At 41.5% G+C, this 22,126-nt stretch overlaps 1 protein-coding gene across 1 annotated transcript in view; it reads left to right on the forward strand.

The window, feature by feature from the left end:
* Window positions 1–22,126, forward strand: part of LOC112111638 (serine/threonine-protein kinase Nek10) — a 78,037-nt gene that overhangs the window by 51,283 nt on the left and 4,628 nt on the right. Inside the window, exons 7-11 of the mRNA XM_029911003.1 lie at window positions 8,909–8,957; window positions 10,808–10,845; window positions 10,961–11,101; window positions 17,496–17,596; window positions 21,999–22,109. Coding sequence (XP_029766863.1) covers window positions 8,909–8,957; window positions 10,808–10,845; window positions 10,961–11,101; window positions 17,496–17,596; window positions 21,999–22,109 — 440 coding nt within the window. The remainder of the gene's footprint in view (window positions 1–8,908; window positions 8,958–10,807; window positions 10,846–10,960; window positions 11,102–17,495; window positions 17,597–21,998; window positions 22,110–22,126) is intronic.

Genomic DNA, 22,126 nt, shown 5'->3' on the forward strand with positions numbered 1-22,126 from the left:
GCAGTGGCTGTCAATCATGGGCACCTGGGCAGACATGCTCAGTCCTAGCGAACTGTCTTGATGATGATGGCTATCAATCGTAGTATGCCATTTTCTGCCAAGCGCCCAGTATTTTCTGCTAAGCACCCAGAAGAGGCTGAGGGCGATCTGGGTGCTGGCAGACGTGGTGCTGCATTGCTACACAGCAGCAGCCCCTTGCCTTTTGGCAGTAGATGGTGTATTAAGATTGATATCCGTCATCGTCATATTGCGGTTCGATCAGAGGCACCTGGGCAGACATGCTCAGTCTTATTGAACTGTCTTGACGATGATGGCTATCAATCTTAGTACACTAACTGCCAAACGCCCAGTATTTGCTGCCAAGCACCCAGAAGATGCCGAGGGCTATCAGTCATGCTGCACCGTCGTCTGCCAGCTTAAGATGTAAAAAAATAGATTTGTTCTTTATTCATTTGTTTCCCCCTCCCTCCGTGAAATAAATGGCCTGCTAAACCCAGGCTTTTGAGTTCAATCTTTGGGGGGGGCCATTCTGTGTGACAGTTGTTTGTGTTTCTGCCTGATGCACAGCCACCTTTGTTGATTTTAATTCCCTCTACCTGTACGCCATGTCGTCACTTGCCCCTCCCTCCCTCTTTCCCCTGGTCCGTCAGATACTAGTTTCGCGCCTTTTTTCAGACCAGACGCCATAGCTAGCACTGGGATCATGGAGCCTGCTCAGATCACCACGGCAATTATGAGCACTATGAACACCACGTGCATTGTCCTGGAGTATATGCAGAGCCAGGACATGCCAAAGCAAAACCAGGACCAGCCGAGGAGGCGATTGCAGCGCGGCGACGAGAGTGATGAGGAAATTGACATGGACATAGACCTCTCACAAGGCACAGGCCCCAGCAATGTGGAAATCATGGTGTTACTGGGGCAGGTTCATGCCGTGGAACGCCGATTCTGGGCCCGGGAAACAAGCACAGACTGGTGGGACCGCATCGTGCTGCAGGTGTGGGACGATTCCCAGTGGCTGCAAAACTTTCGCATGCGTAAGGGCACTTTCTTGGAACTTTGTGACTTGCTTTCCCCTGCCCTGAAGCGCCAGAATACCAGGATGAGAGCAGCCCTCACAGTTGAGAAGCGAGTGGCGATAGCCCTGTGGAAGCTTGCAACGCCAGACAGCAATTTGGAGTGGGCAAATCTACTGAGGGGGCTGCTGTGATCCAAGTTGCCAGGGCAATGAAACACCTGGTGATATCAAGGGTAGTGACTGGGAAACGTGCAGGCCATAGTGGATGGCTTTGCTGCAATGGGATTCCCAAACTGTGGTGGGGACATAGACGGAACCCATATCCCTATCTTGGCACCGGAGCACCAAGCCACCGAGTACATAAACCGCAAGGGGTACTTTTCAATGCTGCTGCAAGCCCTGGTGGATCACAAGGGACGTTTCACCAACATCAACGTGGGATGGCCGGGAAAGGTACATGATGCTCGCGTCTTCAGGCACTCTGCTCTGTTTCGAAAGCTGGAGGAAGGGACTTTCTTCCCGGACCAGAAAGTAACCGTTGGGGATGTTGAATGCCTATCGTGATCCTTGGGGACCCAGCCTACCCCTTAATGCCATGGCTCATGAAGCCGTACACAGGCAGCCTGGACAGGAGTCAGGACCTGTTCAACTACAGGCTGAGCAAGTGCCGAATGGTGGTGGAATGTGCATTTGGACATTTAAAAGCGCGCTGGCTCAGCTTACTGACTCGCTCAGACCTCAGCGAAAAGAATATCCCCATTGTTATTGCTGCTTGCTGTGCGCTCCACAATATCTGTGAGAGTAAGGGGGAGACATTTATGGCGGGGTGGGAGGTTGAGGCAAATCGCCTGGCCGCTGATGACATGCAGCCAGACACCAGGGCGGTTAGAGGAGCACATCAGGGCACGGTGCGCATCAGAGAAGCTTTGAAAACGAGTTTTGTGACTGGGCAGGCTACGGTGTGAAACTTCTGTTTGTTTCTCCTTGATGAACCCTCCGCTGCCCCCCACCCGGTTCAGTCTACTTCCCTGTAAACCAACCACCCCACCCTCCCCTCCCCCCTTCGAGCACCGCTTGCAGAGGCAATAAAGTCATTGTTACTTCACATTCATGCATTCTTTATTAATTCATCACACAACTAGGGGGATAATTGCCAAGGTAGCCCGGGATGGGTGGGGGAGGAGGGAAGGAAAAGGACACACTGCAGTTTAAAACTTTAACTCTTATTGAAGGCCAGCCTTCTGATGCTCGGGCAGTCATCTGGGGTGGAGTGACTGGGTGGCCGGAGGGCCCCCCACCGTGTTCTTGGGTGTCTGGGTGAGGAGGCTATGGAACCTGGGGAGGAGGGCTGTTGGTTACACAGGGGCTGTAGCGGCGGTCTCTGCTCCTGCTGCCTTTCCTGCAGCTCAACCATACGCTGGAACATATCAGTTTGATGCTCCAGCAACCGGAGCATCGACTCTTGCCTTCTGTCTGCAAGCTGACGCCACCTATCATCTTCAGCCCGCCACTTGCTCTGTTCATCCCACGATTCAGCCCGCCACCTCTCCTCTCGTTCATATTGTGCTTTACTGTAGTCTGACATTGACTGCCTCCACGCATTCTGCTGTGCTCTGTCAGCGTGGGAGGACATCTGGAGCTCTGTGAACATATCGTCCCGCGTCCTCCGTTTTCTCCTTCTAATCTTCACTAGCCTCTGTGAAGGAGAAACATTTGCAGCTGGTGGAGGAGAAGGGAGAGGTGGTTAAAAAAGACACATTTTAGAGAACAATGGGTACACTCTTTCACGTTAAATTTTGCTGTTCACATTACACAGCACATGTGCTTTCGTTACAAGGTCGCATTTTTCCTCTTATATTGAGGGCCTGCCGGTTTGGTGTGAGAGATCACTCACGCAGTGCCAGGCAACAGAATTCGGCTTGCAGGCAGCCATGGTAAGACACAGTCTTTTGGCTTTTTTAACCTTCTTAACATGTAGCGCTCTCATTTCTCATACCAAGCACCCGTTGGGTTGCCCATTTAAAATGGGTTTGCAATGTAAAAGGAGGGGCTGCGGTTTCCGGGTTAACATGCAGCACAAACCCAACTAACTCCCCTCCCCCCCCCCCCAATTCTCTGGGATGATCACTTCACCCCTCCCCCCCACCGCGTGGCTAACAGCGGGGAATATTTCTGTTCAGCAGACCAGGAAGGGGCACCTCTGAATGTCCCCTTAATAAAATCACCCCATTTCAACCAGGTGACCGTGAATGATATCGCTCTCCTGAGGATAACAAAGAGCGATAAGGAATGGATGTTGTCTGCATGCCAGCAAACACCGGGACCATACGCTGCCATGCTTTGTTATGCAATGATTCCAGACTACGTGCTACTGGCCTGGCGTGGTAAAGTGTCCTACCATGGCGGACGGGATAAGGCAGCCCTCCCCAGAAACCTTTTGCAAAGGCTTTGGGAGTACATCCAGGAGAGTTTTCTGGAGATGTCCCTGGAGGATTTCCGGTCCATCCCCATACACGTTAACAGACTTTTCCAGTAGCTGTACTGGCCGCGATTGCCAGGGCAAATTAATCATTAATCATTAAACACGCTTGCTTTTAAACCATGTGTAATATTTACAAAGGTACACTCACCAGAGGTCCCCTGTGTGCCCTCAGGGTCTGGGAGCACGCCTTGGGTGAGTTCGGGGGTTACTGGTTCCAGGTCCAGGGTGATAAACATATCCTGGCTGTTGGGGAAACCGGTTTCTCCGCTTCCTTGCTGCTGTGAGCTATCTACATTATCTCCATCCTCATCTTCCTCGTACCCCGAACCCGCTTCCCTGTGTGTTTCTCCAGTGAGGGAGTCATAGCACACGGTTGGGGTAGTGGTGGCTGCACCCCCTAGAATGGCATGCAGCTCCGCGTAGAAGCAGCATGTTTGCGGCTCTGCCCCGGACCTTCCGTTTGCTTCTCTGGCTTTGTGGTAGGCTTGCCGTAGCTCCTTAATTTTCACGCGGCACTGCTGTGCGTCCCTGTTATGGCCTCTGTCCTTCATGGCCTTGGAGACCTTTTCTAATATTTTGCTATTTTGTTTACTGCTTCGGAGTTCAGCTAGCACTGATTCATCTCTCCATATGGCGAGCAGATCCCGTATCTCCCGTTCTGTCCATGCTGGAGCTCTTTTGTGATCCTGGGACTCCATCACAGTTACCTGTGCTGATGAGCTCTGCGTGGTCATCTGTGCTCTCCACGCTGAGCAAACAGGAAATGAAATTCAAACGTTCGCGGGCCTTTTCCTGTCTACCTGGTCAGTGCATCTGAGTTGAGAGTGCTGTCCAGAGCGGTCACAATGAAGCACTGTGGGATAGCTCCCAGAGGCAAATAACGTCGAATTCCGTCCACACTACCCCAGTTCCAACCCGCTAAGGCCAATTTTATCGCTAATCCCCTCGTCGGAGGTGGATTAAAGAAACCGATTTAAAGGGCCCTTTAAGTCGAAAGAAAGGGCTTCGTCGTGTGAACGTGTCCAGGCTTAATTTGATTTAACGCTGCTAAAGTCGACCTAAACTCGTAGTGTAGACCAGGCCTTAGTTACCTGTGCCTTAATCTTCCTCCAAGAAGGATTAATATACAGCAAACAAGTAAGACCACTTTACTTGTGATTGAGAGCTTCAACGTGGGTGGAGGTGGGGTTAACACTCTTTAATTTATGCCCATTGACTTTTCACTTTTAGTTGATTCTCCTTAACTTCTCTGAGCGTCCCCGTGTAGACATGCCCTCAATTTACAAGCCATTTGGACTAAACCATATTTCCCCCCACAACACCATTTTCCCCATTCAGATTGTAGCCTGATCTATAGATTATGTGTAAATTATTTTGATTACTTAAGAATTCCCAGTTATCATTTTGAGGTTTGACAGGTTCTTCACCCAAGATCAGGCCCAGTATTATTAAAATTACAGTATAGTTGGGAACTCCGATGTGCACAGTTGCAACACTTACACTATAGGAACTCTTCTATACTTACAATAATTTATTAATACATTTAGCAAAGTCACAAACACTCGAACCCAGTAAGGTGGACAGAGATAATACAGAATGTACATCTGAACATTCATATACTCACACCATCCCTTGCAGATGAACTTGAATTGTTAGCCATTATCTTCCTCATCACCTTTCTCCTCATCAGCAGTTGCCATCATTCTGGCACCTCCCAAGGGCTACATCTCTCCCCCCACACCCACCAGCTGGGATACAGCTTTTATAAAATGTTACACTAATACCACTGTGTCTAATACATATTCAGTAGGGGGTTCTGCCCTCTTCCTTATTCCTCATGCTACTAATGTTGGGGGTCATTCTCCTATAGATTAGCATATTAATGATCTCAATTTATTATCAAGTACTTCAACTTGTTGCCACGGCACTCCTGTGTTCAGATATCTGCGGGCATTTTATCCAAAAGCTGGTGTTAGCTCATGTTCCTGTGGTTGGCTGATGTCATGATGGACAAAATTCCCCCTCACACTCTGTTCCCCAAAACTTAGGGGTGACCATTAGGTCATTTACCTGTGTCATAGTTTATAGGCCTCAAGCCTTATGCTAGCTGCTGAAGCCAATGTGTTACAGGATACAGGCCTGTAGATTCCTTGCATTATTGCTGAATATAATGAAGCAAGGCAGTAAATATAATGAAGCCGAGCTAGCCCCATGGGCTACAAAATCCAAGGAGACTTCTATGGGAAGGAGAAAGTATGGCCTTATCAGGCAACCTGAGTTCCATTCCTGCTATGTGACCTTGGGCAAGTCCTTCACCCGTCTATGCTTCTGTTTCCTCTCTCATCCTTTGTCTGGCTTGTCTATTTAGACAGTCCCTCCTTGGGAGCGCTTACAGTCTACTACTGCTAGTATTATTATTGGTAGTATTTATTTATTTGTATTATTATAGTGCCTAAATATGAGGTGCCACCTTGTGCTAATCACTGTATAAACACTTACTGTGTGTTTGTACAGTGTCTATCACAAAGGGACCCCAGTCTCGGCTGAGGACTTTATGTGGTACTCTAATTCAAATTATTATTATTAACCACAACAAGGCCATTGGGCAATAGCTATTGTTTAGTGACCTGCATCACTACTTCTGTTTCTTTGGTACTAAAAATTATTTCCCCCATCTTGGCATGTGATTCAGGAACTGTCTCTATTACATGTATGCCAGGTACTTATGAGTGTATAGAGACAGGCTCTTTAGTGTGAAATATCATGCACCAATATATCCATAAGTCACAAGACTGGCAGGTCAAATATGATGAGTCAGCTTCTGGTTGGACTATGGAAGGAAGCTATTTCCTGATTGGGAGACAATGTATTTGACACAGGGACAGGATTCTGTATATCTAGTATAATTAAGAAGTATGTATGTTCTTGAGAAGGGGAAGCTCGCTCCTCTCTGAGTTAACACTGCTCTTTCAGAACTCCATCAAGCAACTCTGTGTTCAAAACAAGGTCTCTAGCCAAATGGTGTCTGTTACTGCTCTAGGAGCCTATTTGTTCTTATATATTCCCCAAACCCATTATACTCTGTTACAACCATGTCCTTGAGGCTATTATCCAAAATCCCTACCCAAGCTATGTGACTCCAGTGTCAATCAAAACTACACTATCATGCTTGGATTGGTGTTATTGTGTTTGCTTCCATAAACAAAAAGGGAGCCATTTGCTACTCCAAAGAGCCCCACTCAAAGTTTTTACATTTCACAAGGATGTGTTTGAGACAGTAAGCACTCTAAACTCCCTAATCAGGGGCCATGATATAATGATTGTCAAAATGTCCTGTTAACATCACATGATACTGAGTTTTGTGGCTCTCCTGTTGATGTTATTTGTACATCAGTAGTGCCCAAAGGCCTAAATCAAAATCAGGGCCCAATGGATATTGATTTGTTCTCTGGAAACTCTCTTCTCTGTCTTAAATCTCACTATTAAATCCATTTGCAGCCAAAATATTCCATATTTTATTTCTTGACTCATCGAAGAGAATCTAGCCCATTTGTAGTTGCATCATTTACCTATTCTTTGAGCCAAGTGCCATGCAGTAGGTGTACCTGTTCTGCTGTGTACAATATTAACAGGGAAGACAAGAGAGAGGCATGACTTTTTTATTGTCAGCTCTGACCTAAATAAAAGATGAATGGTTTCTTTTATAATTTGTCTTAAACCGAGCTGCACATGATAGATGACAATCTCCTTCACGATCTTTTCATTATTGCCAGGGAATCTTGAAAAGGGAAGAAAACTGTAGAGTCTATAATGCAGTACATTTTAAGGGTATGTCTTCACTACCAACATTAAAGCACTGCCGCAGCAGTGCTTTAACGTGGCTGTGTGGTCGCATGTGGAGCTCAGTTTAAGACAAATTATAAAAAAACCACCCCCGTGAGGGGAGTAGCTACCAGTGCTGGGAGCATGGCTTCCAGTGCTGGTGCACTGTCTACACTGCCACTTTACAGCGCTGAAACTTGCATTGCTCAGAGGGGTGTTTTTTCACACCTCTGAGTGAGAAAGTTTCAGCACTGTAAATTGCCAGTGTAGAGATGGCCTCACATCTTGACATGTGCTTGAGCCTCATGGAAAAGGATTCAAGTCACTTGGAGGTTTATTCAGTTTTGAAGGCTGGGCCTTTTCTGAAATCTCCTACTTTTGCTGTAGTACTGATGCAGCTCCACCAGGACTAGTAATGGTGGGAAAACTAGTATAAGATCTGGCACAAAATTTTTTAGTACAATGTTGTCCGATTCTGAGTGATTAAACACTGCTGTTCCCAGTCGACGATAATACTTCCATTGTTACTACCAGTAGTGGAAAGATAAGTACCTCAGACAAGGGTAGAATATACTATGAATATGCAAAGGAAAAATGGTGAAGACCCGCCTAGTTTCTGTTATTAAGATAACCTTTGATAGGATGAAATATTTCTTTGTTCCGAATGTACAGATACATTCTGCCTTCCCACACAAAACGGGAGCAAGAGGCAGTGGTCTAAACAGTTAGAATTAAAATGGTTTGCGGAGCAGTAGATAAGTTATCATAAATGGAACAGTTGTACAGAAATCTTTTCTGTCATGGCTTGTAAGTGAATAAATAGTAAAGATTATGGAGGATTTTCCCTCCTCTTGATGCATTGGGGAACTATGTGAATGAATATCCTAGCATTGATTAGGAGACTGCTCAGTCCAGTAGTTAGAGAACAGAACAGACACACTGGGTTCTGCTCTAGCTGTCCTACTGATTCACTGCATAATTGTGAGCAAGTCAGTTAACCTCACTGCACGTTATCTTTTGTGTCTTTAAATCAGTGGGACTATTTGAGAAGTAAGGTACTGCTCATGTACACAAGAGTGACAGAATTTGGCCCAAAGTAAAAAAGCTAAAAATTAGTGGCAATTTTAAGTTTTGTATTTATTTCCTGCTGTTGTGTACTAAGACATTTCTAGTATTACATACGGCATTAAATATATGTTTATGATATTTTATATTGTGCCATGAAAACTGAAAATTTTCTCTCTGAAAAATAGTACTCTTTCTGCAAGGAAAAAGATACACCTTAAGGCCCCAGCCTTGCAAAGACTTCAATACATGCTTAGCTTTTAAGCAAGTGAGTGATCCAACATATACATCAGTCTTTGTGGTAGTGAGATCTTGGTTACGATGCAGGCAGATCTTTGGTGCATCACAAGGGGACTCAGTTCTTAAATGTGTTATTTGAATTTTGAAGATTACATTTAGTCCTAAAAGGATGGTGGGGGGTTAAGATTTCAGCACAGTATATCTGCTGGGAAATTGACTATATTTTATTTCTAAACTATTCTTTCAATACAGAGAATATAACCTTTGTGCATTTGTTTCAGGTATAATTAAACGAAGTTTCAGTGCTTCTGAAAGACCACCTCAGACAAGGTATGTACAATTTTAGGTTTCAAAAATCAGATTTGATCATCGTTATTTTGAATTCCAGTTTGGATATTCCACAAAGAATTTTTTCCAGTTGTCCTGGATAAAACTTTTGTGGAGTGTCTGCAAACGTGTTAATTACCTCAAGCTAACTGGCAATCAATTAACTTGAGGTAAAAACTCTACTGTCAACATACTGTTATAGATTGTCTATGCACAGAAGTTGCACCGGTTTAACAAAAGGTATGACATTAAATTGATTTAGTTAAACCAGTGCAGTTTTATGACTGGACACCTTTATGTCAGTTCCAACTAGAGCTGGTAGAAAAATACAATTTTTTATTTCTGCAACATATTTTGAACAAAGCATATTTTTGGTGGGAAAAAATATGCATGTGTGTGTATTTAACTGTGCACACAAGTGTCTTGTCCTTTGAAGTACTCTAAACCAGCTAGTGCTTCTTTACAAAATTAGATGAATGTTTTGGGAAATCCATGATCTGATAAAATAGATTCTCCTGTTGCTGTCAACATATAAATGCCTTCTTAGTCTATGGAGGAATGAGCACCAGGAAGGGTACCAAGAGGTCTTGAATACTATTCCCACATCTTTGTTAACTGACCTTAATAGTACGTAGACCTTCACAATCCTTTTTAGTGAGGCATCACACCACTTGTGTGAGATAGGCCAACATTGGTACCACCCTTTTACAATGGAATAACTGAGGTTATGCAAAGGTTATGCAATTTGGGGAGGGATAGCTCAGTGGTTTGAGCATTGGCCTGCTAAACCCAGGGTTGTGAGTTCAATCCTTGAGGGGGCCATTTAGGGATCTGGGGCAAAATCAGTACTTGGTCCTGCTAGTGAAGGCAGGGGGCTGGATTCGATGACCTTTCAGGGTCCCTTCCAGTTCTATGAGATAGGTATATCTCCATATATTATTATATTATTATTATAAGATCACATACAAAGTCTTGTTAGAACCTGGAGTAGACTCTGATCAACTAATACCTTTTATCCACTAGACAAGAATGCCATCAATGCAAATTTTCTGTTCCTTATAGTCACCATAGGTAAAGTGGGGCTAATAATACTTACCCGCCTATATAAAGTGTGTTGAGCTATACTGAGGAAAAAGGTTTAGATAGTTTAGCGGATTAGTGAAGGTTTTATACACTGAAGATCTGGATCTAACACTCTTTTGCTGCACGTTAAAGGCTCAAAAACCAGAAGGCAAATAAACAGAACCTTCAATATATTATTGTATAAAAAAACTCATGCTTTTTAAACCAGTCTCATGATTTATTTTTGGAACTTGACTCATGATTTTGGACACCTGTGGTTGTCAGTCCTGTCTACTGCTTGCCAGAAACTTTGTAAATTAAGGATCATTGTTTTTTCACACTGCTGAAACAAGTCGACCTCTGTTTGTGGGTCTTTTTTGTTTTGTTTTGGACCAGATCAGAGAAAAGCTCTGCAAAGTGGTACATGCACCTTACAGAGGCAGGCACAATATGTTGTTTCTTTTAACATTGTTTAATCTTGTCCCCCTCACAACCCTAATTTTCTTTACCTGTGACTATGGCCAGGATCACTTGCAGAGAGATATTTTCATATGTATACGGTGCAGTGTTCAAAATTATTTTAAAATGTTGATTCCGGGTCATGTAGCTGAAGCTGCTGGACTGTGCCAAATATTGGGGAGAAAGGGATGGGAGGTAGGAGATCAGGAGGAGGCATGTGAAGGGAGCAAGGGATATTTTATATTTCCTCTATGATTTTATATTTTATTTTATTTGAAACAAATTTATATGATTTGAAACAAGACAATATCAAACCTACTTCTGTTTTATAGAGATTATATTGGAGGCCTAGGATCAAGACCAAGACCAGGTAATTACATGTTTATGACAACCAGACTTGTACTGAAATTAATCTTACCATTTCCAAGTTCTTTTAAATTTTGTTTTAGTTGCATATACAGTATCTCCCTTTTTTATTTCTTCAGCTTTGCTGCCTCTTGATCTGCTTCTGAGAGTACCTACGCTCATGTTCAGGGCCAACGTTAAGAAAATAGAGACATCGTTAGTGACAGGGTGGCAGTCTTATAGCCTTCCAGCTGTGGTTCTTCGCAACCTAAAAGATCATGGTAGTACTCAACAGTAACATTTTGAAGTGAAACAAATGATAGGAGAGCACAACATTATGTATGAGACAGAAACACAGTATGTGAGTGATCCTTAAGGAAACATTTTAAAAATATGAATTCCAAGAAAATTCTTCAGGGCTCTATTTTAGCATGCCTTACCCAGCGCAAATTTCCATTTAATGCAGTTGGAATTTCTCCTGAGTAGGTAGTGCTGCATAGAGTCTTTGTAAGTTACAATACGTTTGCACATATATCATCATTGGTGAAGCAGTCTTGTAGTTTCAGATGCTTTTTATTCTCACTGATATGATTTAAATACTCTATGCTGTTACTTCATAATCTACGCTGTCACCTGGATTCAGTTGTATTTGAAAGAAAAAATTTTTGAGCAATTGGAATATTGTTCTTCATAGAGACTCTTCCATGTACATACAGTAACTGTTGTTTCACAGCTTTTTGGTTATTAAGTCTGTTTTGGGAATTTTAATTACACAATACAAAACACAAATTATTGCCCAATTATAACAGTGGCTATTGTTTTCTCAAAAGTGTTGTAATTAGAGATATACAAACTCTGTGAATGCACCCTGGGGTATCTAGCTAGAATGTCTCAAAATCATAATGGTCTGTGAGACAACATAACTGCCCTTAGGGTAAATTAAAGAGAATGTTGATATCTCCCATTAGAAGGTTTTAGGGCCTAGATCTAAAGTAGACTCTAAAGCATGTCTTAGAAATACCTCCATTGCAGAGATGTATGTCTGCTCTCTGGATTTCAATACATGCATTTATGCTCTTGAGTTGGTTTCCAGATCAGATGCCCAATCTGGGATAGCAGTTGTACAATCTTGTTTAATAAGTTTCCCTCCGAATTTTGCTACTACTACAGGGGTGGGCAAACTATGTCCTGTGGGCTGGATCCGTTTGGATCCGGCCCGTGGGATTGCCACCCCCGTGGTGCCGTGGGCCCCGCGCTGCTGCTGGAAGTGGCCGGCATCATGTCCCTGCGGCCCCTGGGGGGAAGTGGGGGGGCGGCAGAGGGCTCCGCACACTGTCCTCGCCTTTAGGCACCACCCCTCGCAGCTCCCATTGGCCGGGAACGGGGAACCCAATGGGAGCTTCGGGAGAGGTACTCACAGGTGAGGGCAGCGCGCGGAGCCCTATGCCCCCGCTCCCGGAAGCGGCCGCAGGGACGTAGTGCCGGCTGCTTCCGGGAGCAGCACGGCGCAGGGCCAGGGAGCCTGTCTTAGCCCCACTACGCGCCGCTGCCACCCTGGAGCAGCTCCAGGTAAGCGGCGCCGGGCTGGAGTCCGCACCCTAAACCTTTCTTGTATCCTGCACCCCAACCCCCTGCTGACCCCTCCTGCACCCCAACCCCCTGCCCTGAGCCCCTTCCCACACTCCACACCCCTTCCTGCACCCCAACCCCTGCCCTGAGCCCCCTCTCACACTCCGCACTCCCTCCCGCACCCCAACCCCCTGCCTCAGCCCTACATTCTGGCCCTGCATGCAATTTCCCCACCCAGATGTGGCTCTTGGGCCAAAAAGTTTGCCCACCCCTGTACTACTATCTAATCCCCTGAGAATATGGATCCATACTGACAATCTGCTGATGACTAAGGTCTTTATTTAAGATCCAGAAGTGATAATGTATATGACTTGTAAATGTGCAACATTAGAAAGTCATAAGTTGCAATTGATTTATCATGTAGGAATTATAGAACTTTAAATCTGAAGTATATTAAAACCCCTTTACACTATTCTGGCAGGCAGAACAGTGTAGAGGGGGCCTACGTGAAAATAAGAATCGTCCCAGTGTTAAATCAGTTGTATCTTCTGACTTTCTGTGAATCAATTTTTGTTTGCAGAAGACATAATACATAGTTGTATGCTTTAGTCTTTTAAAATGGTCTAAAGCTTGGTCAGCAATATTTTTTCTAATGATCCTTAAAGTTTGAATTAATATTTTTCCATGGAACACAAATAAATCATTATTATGCCACTATGGTTCAAAAGGTAGATGCATAGTGCTCTTTAATTAATGAAGCATAGTTAACTTTTCATTGTGTAGTCCATAAATCGGGGTTTAGTGTACTCTGCTTAGTAAATAGCTCAGCAATACTAGTTCATTTAAGAAAGCTAGTAAATTTGTTTCTATCAAGCTGCCTGTGGCCAATCTATATCTGATATCTCATTGAGGAAGGGAGGGAACAAATCACATAGGAGTTTGAGATTACTTGCTGGCTAGCCAATGAACATTTTTGCTTCAAAACAAGTAAACAGCCTTTTAACTGTTATTCTTAAGGGAAAAATATTAAGAACATTTAGTTACTTACATATGGGTACCAACAGAAAGAAAACGTTATCACTGCACCAGGCAATTTTGGCTACTACATCAAATTCCTATTAGAGATATAATATATTACAGCCTATAGACCATCACAAGAATAATGTTGGCGGTGTCTATGCTGTAATGACTATTTTTGAGCAGAAGGCATAACACTGTTTACCCTTTGGCTATCATGTCTGTTTTAGGATATCTCTAGGCCTTTTTGCATTACTATTATTACTTTTTCTAATTTGGTTAAGCTATTCTTACTCTATCATCTCACCTGCCTCTGTCAAATTCCAGTTCTTCCTCAGTCTTATCTCCGGGTGAATGCTACTTCCTGATTTCCAAGAGTGGGGTTCTTTCTCTCCGTTGGTCTTTTCCACAATTCCAAACTCTCCTCCTCCCAGCTTGTCTTCAGGTTCTTACCAAGCAGTGTCTTGAAATGCCCTCTTGTCATCTTTGGGTACATGTATAGAGGGGCAAAACTGACCGTACATACCTATCCATAAGTGATTTAGTGAGTATTCATGACATAGCTCAGAAATCCAAGGCAGTAGCTTTGGGAGGAGATATGTTTATAAACTCCAATTTCATGTATGTAACCTATTATGCTGAAAGCCATATACCTCTTATTGGATGGTTTCACAAAGCTGTAAATCAAAAAATTTACAATACAGTTGTAATATAAATAAATGTACAGTAGAACCTCAGAGTTACAAACTGGCTGGTTAACCACACACCTCATTTGGAACCGGAAGTACACAATCAAGCAGCAGCAACGACAAAAATAAATAAATAAAAAAGTAAATACACTACAGTATTGTGTTAAATGTAAACTACTAAAAAAAAAAAGGGGAAAGTTTAAAAAAAAGATTTGACAAGGTAAGGAAACTGTTTCTGTGGTTGTTTCATTTAAATTAAGACGGTTAAAGCAACATTTTTCTTCTGCATAGTAAAGTGTCAAAGCTGTAGTAAGTCAATGTTCAGTTGTAAACTTTTGAAAGAACAACCATAACGTTTTGTTCAGAATTGCAAACATTTCAGAGTTACGAACAGCCATCATTCCCAAGGCATTCATAACTCTGAGGTTCTACTGTATTTTGCCCAGGCAAAAATATAGCACCTATGAATGCATAACTTCCTCTAGCTGTATTTCATGAATGAATCGATACTACAGATTGAGTAGAATAACAGATAGTGATGATCTAGCTTGAAAGGAAAGCATGCAAATCTAGATAATATGTTCATGCAATAAAATTGGAAAATTCAGCTTCTCTTTCTCTTTGTTGTAAATAATTCAATTATAACAATCGGTTTTACATTTCTTTCTTGCCTAAATAAAATCAGCAATAACTAATTGAATACATTATTCATAATAAGTAAAAGCCTTTAAAAAAGTGTTGTGTTCTTAATTCTAAAACTATGAATGATTGCTTTTGTTAAAGAAAATTACTTTGAATTTTTTTTGTCCCAATTCCTCCAATTTTTCTGTCAGACACAGTTCTGGATTATCAAACAGAGATTCAACAAGTGCATCAGTAAAAATCCACCTTTGCAAACACAGTGAAGCAGTTACTGGTGCATGCACCAGATGTGTGTAGTTTTTTGTATGCATACCTATTGCCTCCTATATTTGAAAAATTGACCCATAATGTGTGCTTAAGTTATAACTCTGACTAAAGAAAAATTAAAAGTCAAAACACTAAATTAAAAAAAAAAGATTGTTGGTGCCTCTGTTCTCAGTGAGGGTGAGAAACTGGAGACAATGCATAGGGGCATGATTTTCTGAAATTTTATTAAGAGAGAAATACTTTACAAACCAGATAAAACAATAACTTCTAAATTTGTAAAGTCTGTACTCAGTATCCTGAAACAAGCTTACTTCTGTGACCAACGGAAAGGGTATGTGTGTGTGTTTAAAAAACCCAATGACTTTCATGAGTACATCACACACATGTATACGTGGGGATTAAATTTGTATTTGCATTTGGTGTTTTCTATAACCCATACTCACCTTTTTATCAATATTCAATTAATCTGACAACTGAAAGTTTGAGGTTTTAAAGCCAATTTTCCCTGCATATTCACAGATGAAGGTAGCTCTGCTTGTATGAATCTCCACTCATGTATATGTAGCATGATGGACTATGAAACAGAGTAAATTCATGCCACTAAATCTACAGAAAATGTTAATTTTATTGATAAAGTGCCCCATGGCAAGGTGCTCAAGATGCTGCACAGTTAAAATATATAACAAAACAACAATTAACAGACAATACAAAAAAACCCGCAAATAAAATACTAAAAAGATATAATGATGTCATTAAGCAGGAGTCATACACCGGAGCTGACAGGGATTTCAGGTGGAAACACCTGCTGTGTCTTCAGTAGTTTTTTAAAAAGTGGGGCAGGGATTGTCTGAGGTGGATGTCAAGGGAAGTAAGTTCCATCTCCCTAGCGCCACCACACAAAGGACTCAGTCACCTGCTGGTGGAAGTCATTATTATCAGTGCCATGTGTACTCCATGGCACTAATAGAACCAATTTTATGTCAACAACTGGAATTTCACACAACATCAATCTTCGCAAAGCAAGAAATATCGATCCCTTGGCACCACGCAAACACACACAAATCTGACTCATAGTTTAAAATACTCAGATGTAAAATTCAACAATAATAATTTTTTTAGCGATTATTTTTGTGAAGATTTTCTTTTTTTTTTTTTGGCTGTGCTTTCCAGGCCTTGATTCCTGTGACGTTGTCTAGCCTGTTTCAAAACCTCCTTTTCTACAAGGGTGCCAAGGAAGGGAATCCTTTTAGCTGGCTTCAGGGGTTCCCCTCTCTGGTTTCTGGCACACAGCTGCTGCCCTGTGTGTGTGCATTTATACATGTGTGTATATATTTTATATGCATAACTATAATCTGTGTACATACAGACATAAATTGTATGTGTGTATTATGTATACATACAGAATATGTAGAGCAACTACACTAACACCATATAATACATAATTCTGCTTATGTGCTAGCACGCTGAGATACACTTGCCATGGGGACTATAGATTTGAAATCTCGATTATAACATTGCATTAACACTTCTCTGGGCAGAGGATAGGGGAGTGAAATGATGGGCTTCATTTACAGCATTGCATTTTGGTTAGCATCTAGGGCCTTTTACATTATGCATGATATATGCCAATTATTTAGTAATATACTTACTGTGATGATGATATCTAGAGGGCCTTTAACAGGTTCCTCCTTAACCTGTCCTGAATTATTATAATTATTATTTTTTGTCTGTCAGCCAAAATGGTATCTGGCAGGAACAGGGAATTCTGACAAATAACTACCATTTTCATTGAGTTAGGCAATGAACAGAAAACATGAGGAAATCCATTGTCTCACAGTCTCATTGAGGTGTTCTCAAAAGCTGATGCGGCTAGATATTGGAAAGAAAAGTTCACTGTTACAAGGAACATATGGCACAATAAGTGGGAATAAAACTATTTTATGAAAAGAATACTTCCATACTATCTACATAAGACATATTATAATTTCTAAGGTAAAAGAGATGCTTGTTAATAGTAATAAAATATTTGAAAGCAAAGGAGCATGTGTTAATCTGTGTGCAAAATAACAGATAGTTTGCCACAATTAAAATCAGAGGATTGTGTTTATTATATTGTTAGGTAACCCTACACATAAAACTGAAAAGGCTTTTATGAGTAGCAAAATATATTTACGCCTCTTCACTCCCAAATAATCTATTTTAGTTTGAATTAAGCAGAGAAAGTGATTTTACCTTTTGAATTTATGATGAATAAGGCTGTCAAACTTGTAAGGTTTTAATTTAACCCTTTTATCCTTTTGTAGTGTTAGAACAGATCTCAGACTTGGACATTATTGGGAAAAAGTCAGAGATTAAAAGGCAAAGGACTATTTTTTTTCTAGATTCCATATAGAAACAATAATTTAAAAAAATAATCTATACACACTAGTGATATGTCCTGGAAAAACAACAAAATGGGCTCTCCTCCTGATTGTAGCATTATCATCTGCAGCATCTGCAGGAATTGCTGTGTCACAAAGGAAGGTGCGCCAGATCAGTGACCCTATTCAGCAGATTCTAATTCAGCTGCACAAAATAATCTACATCACTCAGGTATGCATTTCTGCTGCTTCAGAACACTCCAACGTCTTTGTTTGCTTGTTGATGCCAAAATGATTGTACTACAGTGTTGCTATTTTAGTTACTTTTCTTTAAAAACAACAGAACTTGACATTTTTACAGATGGCATGATTTAAAAAAAATACTTTATTTAAATAAAACTAACCTTGAATATTAGTATGTGGAGGATGATAATAATTGAGTCATAGTAAGAAATGCCACTGGCTCACCTCATTAAAATGGATTTTATACAGAAACTTATTTTAATAACATTCTGTCATGCCAGTAATATGAGTATTGTATTTCAAATGACTTAATATAAAACACTGACACAGAGATTTCATGAAATGCCTTTATTCTTATAGTCATTTTAAAGAGTTTCCTATTATTTCTAACACAGTACTTCAAATGCTGAATGCATTAGTTGGCTTAAATATTTTGAATTTAAATACAGTTTCTATTCTGATTTAATGCTAATTGAAGAAATTCAATGTTTAATATCTAAAGAGAGTAGAAGCTCTGATTTCAAACTGGTACTAAAGCAAAACTGTAACTAGTATAAATCTCTTAGATTGTACTCTCAAACTGCTAGTATAACAAATGATTTCACTCTCCAGCAGCATGGCTACAGCTCAGTAGTAAAGGTCACAATTACTAATTTTAAATAAATGCCAACTTACCCTCCAAAATTCACAGTTTATACTTGGCAAGACGTGCTTATCACCGCTGGAGCTTTCAGATTGCTGAGCAAAGTTGGTTCAATTTTCTTTTAAAATAGAACAGCCAAACTGAATTTATGTGTGTCTCACATAATAGGACTCATTAACCTATTTTACATCCTTGAAATTATACCTGTCAAAGGTGAAAAATGCTGGAACTGAATCCCCTCGGCCAAAGAAAAGAAACTTTTCTTTAATTTTAAAAAAATGAACTGATTGAATTTAATGCCAGCTTGACAGTGTGGCAAGTCCTCTGTCTGTTAAAGAAGAGATAAGGAGCAGTGCAGTCTTCCCTATCCTGGCTGCAATGTGCCTTAGTTGTGTGTTGGAGGGCCCACCTGGAGAGATAAGCAAGTATTTCAGGCTCCATACCCATTAAATACCAGCCTCTCTTCTCAGAGGGCCCTCAGAGACATTAATTAAAACCATTTGTGGTTATCGTAATATGGACACCTGATAACTAAGAATGGGCAGCACTCAACAGGCTCACTTCAGACAGTCCACTGAACAGATAGTAAAAATGTTGATACTGTTGCCTCTTTTTGACCCACGTGGTAGTCAGAGTTTGGGGCTCTGGGGATATTCTAGTTGGAAGTACAACTTGGTGATAGTCAGGTATTTCTTTGATGCAGTTTTGTTTATTTATAGAAAATGTATAAACATCCTGTGTCTGTGAGCACAGAAGGAACCAAAGAGTAGGAAACAGCTTCTTTTGCTCACAGGGCCAAGAACACTTTTTTCAATCTGCATCCCTGATCCAAAAACCACTCCCCAGGTTTCTGCCAGAATCAGACACCATGCTTTCAAATGCTCTTTCTGGCTGGCTGTCTGTTTCTCAGGCTATGTCTACACTAGAGAGCTTACAGTGGCGCAACTGTACCAGTCCAACTCTCCCATCGACATAATTAATCTACCCCAAACGAGCGGCAGTACCTATGTTGGCGGGAGAACTCTCTCACTGACATAACGCTGTACACACTAGTGCTTATGCCGGCATAATTTATGGTGCTCAGGGGGGGTGGAATATTCACAGCCCTGAGTGACATATGTTTTGCTAACATAATGGTAGTATAAACATAGCCTCAAGCTTTGTCTACACTATACCACTGCGCCGCTGTAAGGTCTCCCATGTAGCCACACTATGCTGGTGGGAGAGAGCTCTCCTGCCGGTATAATTGAACCACCTGCAACCAGCAGCGGTCGCTATGTTGGGGTGGGAGTGTCTCCCCCCGACATAGCGCTGTCCACACTGGCGCTTTTGTCCGTGAAACTTCAGTTGGTCAGGGGTGTTTTTTCATATCCCTGACCGACAAAAGTTTTACCGACAAAAGTCTGGTGTGGACAAAGCCTCAGTCGCTCCCCGTTTTTATTTGTTCTGCCTCCCCCTGACACACCCACCCGCTGTGGTCACAATACCCCATGAAACCCTCCCACCCACATAGTGCTAGTTTCTGGCCAGACAGGTCTTGTTTTAGGTGTGCCCCCCTAAGTGTTTGTTATAGCTATCTGAAGTGAAGGGTACATTCACACCCAGTCTCAAAATGCTTTGTAATCCAAGCAGTCCCCTGTATCTCTCAGCAGTAACAATGCTTTCAATTTGGGCTAGATTTGAAATGGTGACCTATAGATGAAAGGCTCCATGCCTTGTAACCAGATCCCTTGAGAGTTCCAATCCTCATTATTTGTTTATTTTTTACAGATCTGAGGAAGAACAGACTTTAAATATGTAGCTGGCTTTTAAAATGCTCAATTGCAGATCTCAGCTGACAACTAGAAGCTGAAGTTTACAAGGGAGAGTTCTTATTGCTGGTTCTTGGCTGCCAGCAGTCTTTCCAATCCAGTTTCCATGGAAACAGGTTTTGCTCTGGTCTCTGAAAAATAATGTAAGAACAAGTTTTTAAAAAACCATTATGTAAAACCTTGGCCTTATTTTCACTGATCTAACATCTGATTTCATGGAAACAGAATCTGGAATCAGACAGCAGCAGCTGAGACAACTCTGGTTATTTTCAGTTGCAGCTGACTGTTCCCTAAGCCCCTGTACCTCACAATGCCCCCAACATGTGCAGGTATTTGGTATTAATTCACACAGTATCACATGCTTCCGCTTACTTATAGGATTAGAAACATTCATCATCTGATTGGCTGAAAGTTCTTAAGGGTTTACAACACAACATATGAAAGACATTGTCTACGTGAAAAGAAAGCAGCATATGTCTGGATGTAACTGGTTCTGATGAAGCCCTTTATACTGAGAATCAGATCCTGATCTCAATTTTGCCTGTGTAAATCAGGAATAACTCCATTAAAGTCAGTATAATTGTTCTGGATTTATACCAGTGTAATAACCACAGTTATTCCCAGAAAAATACAAAAAAAACCAAGTAGACTTATAGCTAGATATGTGGGGATGGCCTGAATAATGGTCAAACCTTTCATGTGTCAAAAAGTTTCCATTTAGTTATAAATGGCATTTGTTCGTATACATTTATGAAGTGTAACATGGGCTAAATCACATCTATGACATATAATCCTGGTCCAGACACTTTGAACACAAGGATCCTGATTCGTCACTGAATTATACCCTGTGTAGCTATTTGCACCAGGGCCTGTGATTGTGTCAAGTGCTACCAAATCAGAATGGTAGTTTTACACCCTCTGTGCACAGGGATAAATGATTATGCAAAGTACCAGGCAGTGGAGAATTAAGCCCAAAGTGTAATATGTGTTATAGGATGACTCTATCCTCCACACTGGAATGATGACAGATATAAGTAAAAAGCTGCCCTGACAATAGGGCCTGACTTACCATTGGGACTTTACATTTATTTTTAGAGCAGAAAGGTAATTTAAAAATTCAAACACAAAAAGATTTCATCTTTCATAAAGAAGAGAGTTCAGAGGATCCTCCTATAAGAGACCTGTTTACACCTTCTGAAATATGCTGCATGTTTTTCTTTGTTAAACAGAGAAAAAGAGGGAAATGCATTTTGATGCACAAGAACATTGATGGAAAATTTTCCTGTATTGGTATAAAGTCAAAACTTTTCTGGATACTTTACAGACAAGTAAAGTATAAAGTTCCTGTCCTGGAAACCTTACAATAGAAGGGCCAGATTCAGCCACACTTTGTCATATTGAGTAGTACATTGGGGCCTTAAGCAAAGCCCATTGAAATCAAGGGGAAGATTCCCATTCACTTTATTTTGCATTGCATCAAGCCCTTATCCTCATATATAGTTCCACTGATTTCAATCCTGGTAACTCAAGATAACCAACACAAAATTCAGCCCAAGCCTTCTCCTCAGGATCTGTTCTTCCTAGGGTTCCTCCCTTAAGACTACCTAGTCCCAGATGTTAGATTATTTTGACCAGAGGGGTCAGTCCTACCCCCTCTATATCCATGATCAATATAACAAGCTACACCTGTCACAGTGAGCCCAGTTACCATCTCTTCAGGTTTCAACACCTTCTAACAGGGTGGGTGAACAAAAGAACATTATTACAATATGCATTGTTTCAGATTCTATACAGTAGTTTATTGCTTGGGCTATTAAATATCAGTGTCTACATATACATTGTAACTACCAATTTTAAAAATTAACACTGTAGGAAATGTGGCCTATAGAGGAGTCAGAATTGAGTGGTGATAACAGCCGTTTCTCTATCCCCCATAGCTTCCTCCAGCTTTGCACTGCAACTTGAAAAGAAGAGTTATTGAGAGATTCAAGAAATCTCTCTTCAGCCAACAGAGCAATCCTTGTAACTTGAAACTGGAAGTTAAAAAGGTGCAGTATTGTGAGAC

The sequence above is a fragment of the Terrapene carolina genome, unplaced genomic scaffold, assembly GCF_002925995.2.
Source record: "Terrapene carolina triunguis isolate 2854851 unplaced genomic scaffold, T_m_triunguis-2.0 Scaffold84, whole genome shotgun sequence".
NCBI lineage: Eukaryota > Metazoa > Chordata > Testudines > Emydidae > Terrapene > Terrapene triunguis.